Source organism: Peromyscus eremicus, chromosome 14 (assembly GCF_949786415.1).
Source record: "Peromyscus eremicus chromosome 14, PerEre_H2_v1, whole genome shotgun sequence".
NCBI lineage: Eukaryota > Metazoa > Chordata > Mammalia > Rodentia > Cricetidae > Peromyscus > Peromyscus eremicus.
Window position 1 is genome coordinate 22,714,501 of NC_081430.1, and position 14,057 is coordinate 22,728,557.

At 43.9% G+C, this 14,057-nt stretch overlaps 1 protein-coding gene across 1 annotated transcript in view; it reads left to right on the forward strand.

Moving 5' to 3' along the window:
* The first annotated feature begins 2,113 nt into the window (after positions 1 to 2,113).
* Akap6 (A-kinase anchoring protein 6) overlaps positions 2,114 to 14,057 on the forward strand; it is a 304,232-nt gene continuing 292,288 nt past the window's right edge. The window contains exon 1 of the mRNA XM_059279296.1: positions 2,114 to 2,747. Within this exon, the coding sequence (XP_059135279.1) occupies positions 2,418 to 2,747 (330 nt within the window). The 5' untranslated portion in view covers positions 2,114 to 2,417. The remainder of the gene's footprint in view (positions 2,748 to 14,057) is intronic.

A 14,057-nucleotide genomic window follows, 5' to 3' on the forward strand; every position in this document is an offset into this window, starting at 1 on the left:
CTCCTGCACCCAGTCGGAAAAAGCTGTTGAGTTCACCAGAAAGATTATAAGGCAGGCGTCAAAGGGGTCAACCAACTTTAGACTTGTGTTTTGCCTTTCACAAATAGCTTTGCTTCAGAAAATCCACTGATAAACTTCACTTAACTCAACGTTTAGATGTTGAAATTAGGAAAGGGGAGCTAGACACTGTGGTACTTGCTAGTAATCCCAGCACTTGGAGGCAAGATGATCAGAATTTCAAAGGAAGTTTGGGGTGCAGAAGTCTGAGACCAGTCTGCACTGCATGGGATCTTGTAAGAAAGAGATGGTGGGAAGGAGAAGGAAGAAGGAAAATTAGAGAGAGGAGAGAGAAAGGAAGAAAGGAAGGGAGGGAGTCAACAGAGAGGATTATGCTGCATATTCTGCAGTCCTGAAAGGCTACTTAAGGGATACAGGAGCAAAGGACTCTTAAGCATTTTTGTCAATTCTGCAGGTCTAGCTATTCCCATGCTCACCCCAGTGTGGACAATTAGATGTTGTTGGTCAAACTGGGAGTTGTCTTGATTTAATTTCCCATCTATATTGGTTAGTAGGAATAACTTTGCTTTGGTTAATGTGTTGGTTGGTTTTTTTGTCAACTTGAAGCAAGCTAGAGTCCTCTGGGAAGACAGAACCTTGACTGAGAAAATGCCTCTATCAGACTGGCCTGTGGGCAAGTCTTTTTCTTTATGAATGATTGATGTGGGAGGGCTCACTGCCCCTGGGCTGGTGGTCCTGGGTTCCATAAGAAAGCAGGCTGAGTAAGCCATGGGGAGCAAGCCAGTAAACAGCACCCCTCCATGGCCTCTGGTTCCAGTGCTGACTGAGTTCCTGCCCTGACGTCCCTTCATGAAGGATTATGACCTAGGAGGTGAAGTAGGTCTTTCTTGCCCTTCCCTCCCCAAGGTGCTTTGGTCATAGCCTTTGTCAGAGCGATAGGAAGCAAAGCCAGTCACTAAGTGAATATTATGAATCTGAAGAAATGTGAGCTATTTTCTGATAATCACATTAAATTTCTGAACTTTTGATCAGCTTCTTTACAGTAATGAAAATATAACTTGAATGCGTTTAATTAAAAAAAAACCTCAAACTCTCAACCTTGTCAAATACAAAGAAATCCACTAGTCTTGAGTAGAAGCTGCTCCTGAGACTGAAATAACCTCCATTTGTTATAAACATAAGAGCACAGGGTACTTCACACTAGACCACTGCCAGAAGGATTTACAGCAGGATCATCGTTAGTAACGAACCTTTATCCTCAAAAGCAAACTTAGTTCACCGTGATATACACTTGTTATCCTCAACTGTCTGGTAACTCTTACTAGTACCTGTCAGAACAGTTCATTGCTCTTCAAATTCTAAAAGTCTCTGAAATTTTCAACAGAACCACATTTTATATTAATGTAGCTTGGGTTTAGCATTAATTAATCAGCATTAATTAGACCAATTTGGTATAACCTATTTTTTAGGAAACTGACATTTTGGAATTGCTACATGTTTGTCTATCATCTATGTATCTATCTGTGTATTTACATATGTATGTATGTATGTATGTATTTATCTATCTATCTAATCTTCAAAATGAACAATATCTGAGACCAGGACAGTGTGTGTGTTTCATAATTAGGACACCCTTCTCTAGTTATTCATGTATTGAATATGTTGGCTTTAGTCAAAGTGATGTTTGGATGTATATATTAGGAAAGCCCCTGTTAGTCATTGTTTCAACAAAACAGAAATCTGTTCTTCTCTATCACATCAGCAACGCTGGCAGAGTGGCAGTGGTGTCCGGCTGGATCCATGTCCCTAACCCTGTGCTTTACCATCATCCCCTAGCAGCATCCCAGAGCATCTTCTGGGCTGACCTGGAGCTGGACCTCCAGCCCTGGAGTCCACCACATAGACGGGAATAATAGAACAAACAGAAGGGCGGGAGGGCGGCATCCTCTAGTTCAGTCAGTCCCTCTAAATGGCTCTCAGAGTGTCTACAAAGCCATTCCACTTGCTTCTCATTGGCCAGAACTTGACTGCAGGGAGGGCCGTAGCTAGCTACAAAGGAAAGGAGGATTGTAGTTCTGAATTCTGGGCAGGAATATTCACAGCTCAATCTCAGGGTTTTGTTACTAAGGAATGGGGGGAAATGTGTATTTGGGGAGATGGTACCACCATGGTTTTGTGTCACATACCGGGTCTTGGGGCTACAATGTAGAAAATCAAAACACCTCTTTCTGTTTTTGTTATGAGCAATGGTTTCTTAATTTAGAAATCTGCCTTTATTTAGAAACCCTGTTTCTTCTGGGAAGTATCGTGGCTTTATTTGGCAATCTAGTCTGACTTCGCTTTCCTATTTCTTTCTGCCTTTCAGCTGTTTTGGAAAGAAGTAAGGCTTAGATTTCTCCATGTTAACCATGAGCGTGACACTGTCCCCACTGAGGTCACAGGACCCGGATCCCATGGCGACTGATGCCTCCCCCATGGCCATCAACATGACGCCTACGGCGGAGCAGGAAGAAGGAGAGGCAGAAGAGGCCATGAAGGACATCGAGGCTGAGCAGCAGTACGGAAAGCCACCCCCACTCCACACAGCAGCTGACTGGAAGATTGTCCTACACTTGCCTGAGATTGAGACCTGGCTCCGGATGACCTCAGAGAGGGTCCGGGACCTGACCTACTCAGTCCAGCAGGATGCAGACAGCAAGCATGTGGATGTGCATCTGGTCCAGCTAAAGGTAAGGCAGGCTCTCTGGAAAGAAATCTAGAAGTGCCTCCGGTACCTTACAACTCAGTTCTGTAACGGCCAATGAGGAGGAGTCCAAGGGGAAAACAGGGTGACAGGTTTGAAGCCTTTATTCTTGATGGTCAACACAGACCATTTCTCTTCTAATTTTACTACACAGGCCAGTCATGGAGAGCAAAATGGGCCTTCGAGGACAGAGCAGAGACAAAAGGAAAGGGAGGGCCCTTTTGTTCAGTTTCATAGGAATCAGCTGTGGAAAGTGAAAGGCTCTTACAGACAAGTACAAAGGCTTACTGAAAGACTCGTGGTAGACTGTCAAGCTGTGCCGGTGAGCGGGTCACGTGATCAGTACCTTCGGCTGAAGCAGATGCCGTCTTTGAGGCCAGCAGTGGTTTCTACCCTGGTGGGAAGGGCGATGTTCTCCTTGTAGAGCGATCTTTCACCCGAAGACACTGCACCATGCAGGAGAAAGGAGCTTTTAATAGCAGTCCATTTAATGTCAGACGTTTGAAAACATCTATGGCTTCTGGTGACCTCTTGAAAGTGTCACATCACGGAGAATTGGAGGTGCTAGTGAGAGTACAATTGAACAAGGGGCTCCAGAAATATATACCGTGACTTCTACCCTGAAATAGTCTCTTCTCTCTCCCAGGTCCTGGAGGGAAATAGTACATAGCATATAGGTCTTGTATAAACTTCACATTAGATGGGGTCCTAAGGAAGATTCTTTTACCAAAGGCTGGTTCATCTTAAATGACATAATAAAAGGCTAACTAGATTCTTAGATCTTAACACTGAAATGATTTACAGCTCTAACCACCATAGAAGAAAGACGCGCAGTTAAGAGAGAGCATGTTTCTCAATGTTCAGAGTGGATCTGGCTTAGCCTTTTCAGATTGGTGCCACAGATCCTGTGCCTGAAATCTTCGTTACAATTCTACTGTTGTGATAAAGCACTGTGACCAAAAGCACCATGGGGAAGAGGGGGTTTATTTCAGCTTACAACTCTCAGGTCACAGTCTGTAACTGAAGGAAGTCAGGATGAGAACTTAAGGCAGGAGCTGATCAAGATGCCAGAGAGGGATGCTGCTTACTGACTTGCTCCCCGTGACCTGTTCAACCTGCTCTCTTACAGAACCCAGGACAACCAGCTGAGGGATGGCACTACCCTCAATGAGCTGGGTGCTCCCCCATCAATCACTAATTAAGAAAATGCCCGACAGGCTTGCCTACAGTCAGACCTTATGGAGGCATTTTCTCAATTGTGATTCCCTCTTTATTCAAATAACTTCAGCTCATGTCAAACTTACAAAAACTGACCAGAGACCAGATTGCTACATTAGTGTTAAGACAGGTTCAGAAGGAGAAAGAGGGGTAAGAAGGGAGGGGGGAAGGAGTGAGTAAAGGGGAGAGGGGAGCATGTGAGTGAACAAGTGTAAGCAGGAGAACCGTAATGGGTTGGTAGCTGCTCCCCACGGGTGGTACAGGCCTGGGATCTTTCTCCTTCTTTCCACAGTTTCATGGGAAGAACTCACCAGGATGGCAGAGATATGGTTGGAAGCAGCCTCAGCAAGATGCTAGGCCCTGCTAGCTTCCTCCTGTGGCAATCGGGAGTATTGTGACTGGGTCCAGAAATAGTTTATTCAGAGGAATAGCCCCCTGGGCTTCTTGGGGTCAGAGTAAACTAGAAGTTAGGGGACACTCCTTCACCCTGCGCCCTCCGGTGCTGAGCCAGTGTGTGGCTTCCAGAAGTTAATGCAGGGTTGAGCTTGTACAGAGTCAACTGTTACCTCTTAAATCCTTCCCATTTACACGGGAAGTTGGTAAATGCTACAAGAGAATGGGAGGGGGGTGGACATTCCTTTAGAAGACTCAGCTAAAAGCACTATTTATGTTAAAATGGTCTTAAAATACTAATTTGTCACCAACTTCATTTAATTAGATCAATGGAAGCCTACATTTTAACTCAGAACAGGAATGTAAGTTTTTGTGCCGTGAATGTCTAGTTGTATTTAGTGTTTGAAGAACCTAGGGAGATCTGCTTTTCTCACTGTACTTGAATCAGGCTTCTCTTATCTGTCTCTGCTCTACCCCAGGGTGTGGGTTATCTTCTCTGCTGAGAAAAGAGCTGCAGGAGATGTAAGGTCCTCACAGTGGGCATTTGATGTCAGTCAGTGACTGTTCAGTGATGGACTAGAATCGTCAACCTTGATTTTGTTCTATAATTTCTGCTAGCACTTCTCTGAGTGCTTGTTTCAAGTTACCTAGCTAATTCCCTGTCATGTTCTCAAGTTTGTGTGACAATGGGGCCCTTCCCCATTGAGCCCAGTGTCAGCAAGCTGCAGTCAGTGTGTGTGGCCTCGACTTTGGTCCGATCCGTACAAAGGGCTTGCTTTTGAATCTCAATGTGCTTATACAATTTCCTCCTTGATTACATAACATTTCTTCTTTCAGTGAAATTTTGATGCATTTTAAAATTTAAAACGTGTCACCTTTTTGTGTTCTACATTAATTCAAAATAATAAAGGGAGCTTAGCACAGTGTCTTAGTAGGAATTTAAGGGGACAGTCTTGTAAAGGCAGTTCCCAGATGAGACTTGTGGCAAAGTAGAGGGACAGATCCAATTTGGGTGAGTTGTCCCCGCTTCACATTCATTGCTTTAGTTAGTCCCTTAATTTATTAATTTACAGTGCAAAGCCATCATCATGGGCTGGGAATTCCTATGATCTCGGTGCAGAGAAATTCCAGTGTTGTGTATCTCCACTGATGCATTAAGCCAGATCAAGCTGAATTTAAAAAGTAAAAAAAAAAACAAAAAAAAAACAAAAAAAAAACCAGGTTTATTTGAGCAAAGCAATTCCCTTGTGAGTTCTCCAGTCCCAGAGATCCAGGCTGGAGAAGTCACGCGCCTGAACTAAAGCAGGGAGCTTATATAGCCTGTAGGCAAGGAGTGGTGACATGACCACCACGAGCTGGGTTTGTGCCCGAGTATGGTCAAAGCTGAAGGCTTTAGGTGGGGACTTGGGCTGCTGCAGCTTCAGGAGAAGAGCTGCTACAGCCACCAAGAATGTGGAGCTGAGCTTTTTGGTGTCTTTTCTTTGTTGGAGAGTCTCCAAGAGGGTGGGATTTGGAGAGCGAGGAATGGGGCTTCTCAGACCGTGCAGGAGCTGCAGGAGTGAGCTGGAGGTTCCAACCAAACACCAATGTTTCCCCAATGCTGCAAACCCCAGCTTCTTACCTAGCTTCTCTACTTGTTCTTAGCAGGCATCTCAAGGTGGAGATGTCCACTCAGTCACTCTTAGTCCTCCCCTAGTTGTTCCAGTTATGGTAAAGGGACCATTTTTGCCTAGCGAAAGCAAGACTTTCTACCCACACACACATCTCTATCAACAGGGAGCCCATTCCCCAGATGAGCCCTTGGCTTATTCACTGCTGCCTGCGGCCAGCCTACCAGGCCATGCCCTTGCTTGCCTGGATACTGACAGCCTCTTAACTAATCATGCTTCCTCTTATCTTCACCGCCCTAGCAGCTCATTTCCCACTTGGGAGCTACTTTTTGAAAGATATGCCATCAGGATATGCCATTCTCTTGCTTCAGATCTCTTCCTTTGACTCATCACTGCCTAGATCTCTGGCACAATGCTTCCCACTTTACCCTTGTCGTTAAGGCTCCAGATACACCGGAAGACATGTCAAGCTAGTTCTTGCCTCGTAGCTTTCCTTGTTCCTTTTTCCTAGAGACTCTTTCCCCATCATTGCATGGCTGACTTGATCCTCATCAAGCTGTTAGCCAGAGGCATAGCCAAGTTCTAACATTTCTATGGGAGAGGAAGGGGCAGAGGTTGGGAACCAGGAGGTGAGGCCTACTCTGTGCTTGGTGAAGGAAACACACACACAAGCATCTCGTTGTCTACGAACCTTGCACTGCCTTTACAGTTCTTGTTTTAAGTCATTTATACATGGTCTTCTCTGCTACTATATTAATGCACACCTTTGAAAAACTTCATTGGAAAAAATGGTTTTGGAAAATGTTCACAGTAGCCTTTACCAATGGTTATATATTAAATTCTTAGACCAGCAATTCCTGATCCCTATTCTTAAAACAACTACCTCCTTCTCCTAGATATTATCTAGCCACTATCTCATTTTTAAAATTTTTTTATCTTATGCAATTATACCACTATTTGCTTTTTGTACCAGATGTCTAGACAGGCCAGGGCAGTAAGTATGGGACCAGGGCTAGATAAGTGAGTCCAAGTCTTTATGTCCAGTACCTCCTCATGTTTTGAAAAGCATATGGGAAATGTGCTTGTTCTATAAAGACTGAATCCAGACAAAAACATTGGGTGAATCAAGGCCCAAGTCTGTTTGGTGTATAGTTCTCCAATCAGAGAGAATCTGTAGGTGTATCTGAAGTCTTAGGGAACGGATGGCCTGGGGAATCTGCCCAGAGATTCTCTGGTAGGTGCCTATGCTTGCCCCAACCCTTGCAATCCCTTTCTGTTGACTGATTAATTGGCAATTATTTTCATTAGTAAATACACTTTCAGGAGCTGAAGGGATAACCCAGTCAGTAAAGTGCTTGTCGTGAAAGACAGGAGGACCTGCGTTCCATCACCAGAACCCATGTGTAAATCTTAGCACAGTAGCATGCACTTGTAACCCCAGTGCTGGGGCACAGGACCGAGACAGCAGGATCTCTGAGTCTTGCTGGTCAGTCAGTCTAGCCTAATCTGTGAGCCTGAGGTCTTTGTTAGAGACCCTGCCTCAATAAATAAGGTGGGTGGCTTCTGAGGAACACCACCCATGGTTGAACACTAGCTTCCATGTGCATACACAGGAACATGTGCACACATATGAACACATACATACACACAAAGTAAATGTTCAGATCTTTTACTCTGACACTCACTTCCTTCCCCCTCCCCCTCCCTTGCCCCTCCCCTTCCCCTTGCTCTTGTGATCTCAGAACAAACACAGGCCTGCAGGTTCTTTGCATCCCCAGCCTTACTTACTTTTATTCTCTAAAGGTGACTTTGTCTGTGGTCACTGTGTTGGTCTTAAAGTTTCTCTCTCAGACACCACTTGTCTCAGTCATTGTCCTATTGCTGTGAATAGACACCTCAGCTGTAGCAATTGTTATGAAGGACAACATTAAATTGGGGCTGGCTTAGTTCAGAGGTTCAGTCCATTGAAATCATGGCAGACAGCAAGGCAGGCGTGGTGCTGGAGGAGTAGTTGAGAGGTACATTCTGATCTGCAGGCAGAGAGAGAGGGGGAGAGAGAGAGAGAGAGAGAGAGAGAGAGAGAGAGAGAGAGAGAGAGAGAGAGAGAAGAAGGAGGAGGAGGAGGAGGAGGAGGAGGAGGAGGAGGAGGAGGAGGAGGAGGGAGTGGGTCTGGCTTGAGCATGTGAAACCCCAAAGCCCACTCCCAATGACACACTTCCTCCAACAAGGCCACACCTAATCTCTCTCAGGTAGCACCATTCCCTACTGACCAAGCATTCAAATCTACGACCCCACGAGAGCTATTCTTATTTAGACCACCACTCCACTCTTACCTCCTTTATTTCCACGTTCTGGGGGACATTTGGCTATAAGCTCCGGATTGAGCTGGTCATTATTACAAAGTTTCCACAGGGGAGTGATGGCTGCTGTAATTGAAAAACAAAACAAAACAAAAGTAAGCTTAAGATTAGGAAAGTCTCAGGAAAACGGACTTATACTAAGTCCTTTCTCCATTATTTTTAAAACTGAACACATCCTTTGCATATTTTACGTCCTATGTTCCAGATAGTCCCTAGGAAGAAGTATGAGAAGCAGCTGGACCAGTTTTAGAAACTCTTGCCCCGCCCGCCGCCGCACGGTTGGAGGTTGTGCTGCTCAAGAGAAGCAGACCGAGAATCTTAAAGCATGCCGATCTTAGCTGAGCCCTCGGCTGCATGCACTGTTTGGGAGCTAAACAGGCAAAGTAGGCACCTTGTCAGGGAGAAGGCTGTTTGTGTTCCAGAAGACATGATAGCAGGGACAGGTGAGACTTGGACTAGCTGGAATAAGTGATGGAGTACATAAGTAAACAGAACTCTGGAAATGACTTAATTGGAATTAATTCCTGGCTTTAAATTCTTCTTGAAACCCCCACCACATATGATTTGTGTCTTTGTGATTTTCAAAGTTAGAACACTGGCTAACATCTCTGTTTACAAGATGTCCTGACTGGGATGTCTGTGACATCTGGGAGTTAATCCAGACACCCACGAGCTCACATGGGGTCTCGGGGGCCTGCTGGGAAAAGACTTGTATTCTCTCCACAGCTGGAGTTTGCACAGATGTGCCTGATGATCTAAAGATGGTGGAAATGTAGGGGCAAGGGAGGGGCTCCCAGGAGAGGATTCACGGCCATCATGGGACTAAGGGGTGTGCCAATGTGACAGAGAGGAAGAGCAGTGGCGGGTTATGGCACCCAGTGTTTGTTATGATATTGTTTGCTAAGCAGGAGGTTCTGGCGGGTAGAGCCAAGGTGCCATGCATACAGTGCTCAGTGAAGAGTTTTATTTGGTGGTGGTGGTGGAGGAGAGGGAGAGAGAGAGGGAAAGAGAGAGATAGAAGGGTGAGAGGTGTGCACCTCCTGGGAGGAAAGCGAGGAAAGCGGAAGGGAGGGAGGAAGGGGCGGAGTTTTCCCTTAAGAATTGGCTTTTATGTCAGGGCATAGGGTGGTGCCAAGGGGCGGGATCAGACTATTAACGGTGTTCCCAGTCCTGAAACAGAGCAGTGGGAGCCCTAACTAGTGAGAGAAAGAAGCCAAGTGCATGGTTCAGGTGACTTCCTGAGTGGCTGAGGTACAGAGGGAAGAACATTCTTCATCTGCTGTTACAGAAGAGTAACAAGACAGCTTTAATCAAGATGAAGGCAATGGCCTGGAGGTGACAGCTGGGGAGTCCAGGGCTGGGGAGTCCAGGGTCCTCTGTCTATGATAGAAAGTAACAGCCAAGGTTGACTATTGAGTGCTTCTAAAACACTCCCTTCCCCCAAATTCTCAACATACACACTTCTGAGTGAACCGAACTACTAGCAGAAATAGTTGGGGCTTGGGAGGATCCTGACCTTCACATCCATGTGACCTCACTCTACAGTGTGAAGCATTAAATCCACTTCTGAGAAAACACAGCAGATCCTCAATGACATTGGAGAGAATGAGTTTTTTTTTTCTGTAAAAAATAGACATTTTCCTTTTTGTCTTTTCAACCACTATTTTTCCAGAACTAACATTTCAGTCCATTTAGCAGGTTGAGAAATAGATTCAGTGAGATAACTGAAACAGTGAAGCAGAGAAGAACTGTAAGGGTGAATGCTGTTTTGTAAAGCTCGGTTATAATTATACACATGTACACATACTTAGTCATGGTGTAAATTCATGCCTTTTTCTGAGCCAATGCTAGGAGGGTTTAATAGTCACTGATCTAGACCAATCTCAAATTACCTCAATTTTTTTTATATAAACTCAAATTTTAGAAGATATAATGCATATAAACTTAATCTGGCACTGTTTTGTGCAATATGACCTTTGTTCTTTGTTCTGGGGTTAAAACTTAGTGGAATGTTCATTAAGTTGCCACCATCAAAGGAGTATTTTGTGTCTCAAGAGTTTGAAATAAGACTTGACTAACGATGAAAACTAAAAAACTTTATTTTCCCCAAGCTCAGAATTCCCCCAACCTGGGAGGTAGGAGCTGACGTAGAGGCCGTTTAGAAGGCCACCTCTCCCACATAAAGTAGAGATGCATGGACATGGGCTCTGAAATATCTTCAAAATCTAGACCCAGCTGGCCTGGTTCTCCTTGTCACTTTTCCCTTCCAGCAACCTCTCACAAGCCAGGCCCCTTCACAATGCATGCCTTAGAACAGGTTCCTCTCTCCCTGTGAAATCATCACGCTGCTTACACTCCACATCCTCTAGATGACAGCTCATGAAGCCATCTTGCAGGCCAAGCTGTTGAGGCTTTCTGGGATGTTTCCCCCATGTTCTCTTGAGTTGTCTGCTGTAGCAAGGTCTTTTTCCTCTCTGTAGCTGTGTATCTCACTCTACACACCGCATGGCTCTGAAATATGGTGGGAGAAACAATCAGCGCTAACTAGTTTCCTCTGGTTATTTTCTTCATTGACAACAAACCAATATTCCTACCCTTGTGATGGCTGAGAGAACTTTCCTGAGCTGGAGTTAGTTCCCACTCCTGGAAATTCGAGTGTTAGTATTTTTTCACTTTGTTCTAGACAAAACCTCCTGTACACTTTGCACTCAAGGAGTATGACTTGGAGGGGAAGTCCTGACCCTCAAAGTTCTGTGCGCAGTTTTAAAGTTGTGAATATTTAGAGGTAAATCATTTTTTGTATCATTAAAGAATAGTTTTCAAGGTTTCCTTTGCTGTGTTTCATACAGACCGATGCAGGGTTTGTACATGCACATACACACATCTTCCATTGTCATGGAGAGACTAGCTTGTTAAATGTCCTTGTGGATTCCCAGATTTCCTGCATTCTCTATAAATATGTGAATTCTGACAGTTGATCCCTGAAGATGTAAGTCTACTGGAATGGGGTCTTTTACAGTAAAGTAGAGGAGTCAAGATGCATCTAATCTCTGCTAGATGAGTGCAGAGACGCTGTTCTTCTGTGTGTGACCATAGTGCAGAGACGCTGTTCTTGTGTGTGTGTGTGTGTGTGTGTGACCATAGTGCAGAGACACTGTTCTTCTCTGTGTGTGACTATAGTGCAGAGACGCTGTTCTTCTGTGTGTGTGACTATAGTGCAGAGACGCTGTTCTTCTGTGTGTGACTATAGTATAGAGACGCTGTTCTTTTGTGTGTGACTATAGTGCAGAGACGCTGTTCTTCTGAGTGTGACTATAGTGCAGAGATGCTGTTCTTCTGTGTGTGACTATAGTGCAGAAGACACTGTTCTGTGTGTGACCATAGTGCAGAGATGCTGTTCTTCTATGTGTGACTGTGCATTTCTTTTTTTCTTTCTCCTTTTTGCTTTCTTGTAGTCTATTTGCAGTTCTTCCTGTTAGGTATAAACATGAAATGTCTATAGCTTTAATAATACTCTTTATTATTCAATTTTCATAAATTACATTGTAGCTTTCTAAAATGTTTGAAAAAATGGTTAATTTTCTTCTCAAAGCTAGTAGACATCTGTTTTGCCATTGGTTTTTTTGGGGGGCTTTCAAAAACACTGGGCTTACCTTCTCCTACAGTTGTATGGGTAGCTAAAATTTTTGTCTTCCCAAGACCATAAGTAAGAATAAATATTTTATAACTTATTTAATGTGGGTTTCCTAAAATTCAATACATCTTTTAAAGTGCAAGTTTGTGAATGTGTTGCAGGTTTCTAAAAGAAGTTTATTAAAGCTTAGAGTACAAACATTTATAAAGACTGTACTTACTGTGCATTTATGTAATAGAATTTTATGGCTTCTGCTTTAATTTTAAAAAGCCACTGTGTGGTATATTTTATTCTTCATCAGACCTAAATTCTTTTATTTGATGTGACACTTTATTAACATTTTTATAGGTTAGCCAAAGATGGCCCAGAAGAATCCTATTTCAAGCAGAAGCATTTTTAAGATGTTCCTATTTCTTTCCTTATATAATGTCAGCAGCTAGATACTGCAGAATGGATTGCACAGTCACAGAAATGTTCCTCACATCTGACTCTAAGCCGGTAGCCACACCGAGGAGGCTGCCGCTCCACCGGAAGGCCTCTCTGCCTCCGTCCACGCTGCTCACAGTCCTCTTCACCCGTGTCTTAGGACCAGTGTGATGACCCAGGACCTTCACTTCCTTTTTCCTATACCATTTTCTAATCTTCCCATGCAACTCTCGAAGCTTTTAAGGGCCAAATAAGCTCTCCTGTTTCTTTGTGTAAAATTGCAAATCCTTCTTTTGGGTACTCCGAATAGCTGAAATCTCACATTATCATCATCTTCAAAGTTTCCTTCTTCTCTTTCTATAAATGACATTAGCATACCAGGGGAACCATGACTTCTAAGTCATACTTCAGAGAAATAATAAAATACATTCATAAGCAGCATTAAATCAGCACAACATTCACAGAAATGTAGGCGCTGGAAGTTGGCCAGAGCAAACTCAATTTTGGTGGTATGAACTCAGAGCAAAATTTGATATTTTTAAAGTAACGTAGTGTTACTATTTTAATTAAATTTCATCATAGGCAACAGACTGACATTTCTTCTTGTTGTTTGTGGCTTTGGTTTTGTAGCTTTTTTGCAGTCCTGAAGTTCAAATCCAGGGCCTCGTACATGGTAGGTAAATACTCTCCCACAGATCTGTATCCCCAGGCTTAAGTCCCAGTTAATGTAACCCAAAGCTTGGGCTGAGTTAAATCTGTCTGAAAGTCCTTATCAGCTCAGTTCATGAACTGAGAACTTCATGTTGGAAAGGAGGTAGGTTTCTGACTCCAGCACTGCCCTAAACCAGTCAGCAGCCTTAATACTCCCTTATTCCCATTCTCTGTAGACCAAAGCAGTGTGAAATGATGTTAACTCATGCTGTTTTCCAGAAACTGCCACAGTGGCTTCAAAGGTTACAGCAGGTGCCCAGAGTCACTAGACACACACTCTGCCTTCTGCAGAATGGGGAACACAGAGGAGAAGAGGGGGAAATGCACTTACAGTTTAACTAATGAAGTCCAGGACCAAAGGCCATCTACCAATGGAGGAAAATGTCTATAGAGCAGGTTGAGCGGTTAGCCAATAGCAGTATCATCACTAGTTGTGGCTTCTGCAGCTTCTTCGTCTTCATTTTTATCTTCCTCCTCCTCCTCCTCCTCCTCTCTTCTTCCTCTTCATTCTCTCTTCTCTCTCCTCCTCCTCCTCCTCCTCCTCCTCCTCCTCCCTTCTTTCTTCTCCTTTCTTTCTTCTTCCTACCTGGACTGGAACCAAAAATCCAGTGTCCAACTTTTGCCACTGACTTGATATTGTGACAAAGCCTCCCTCTTTAGATCCTGGCTTAACTGTTTCCAACATGAGGACAGTACAGGGACCTTCCACTGGAGATACGTGAAGATGCCTAAACATATCCTAAGCAAAATGAACAGTTTGGTGATTTCTGTAACTGGTTTGTTCTCTCTTTTCTTCATCTGTTTGAGGGTTCCTCTCAGGGTTCCCAAGTTTTTGCCATCCAAGTACGAACACTAGTGAGCTATTGATCACATATGCTTCAATTGCCTCAAAGCACTTTTCAATGATTAATTTTTAAAATCCTTATAATAATGCCAGCTCTCTG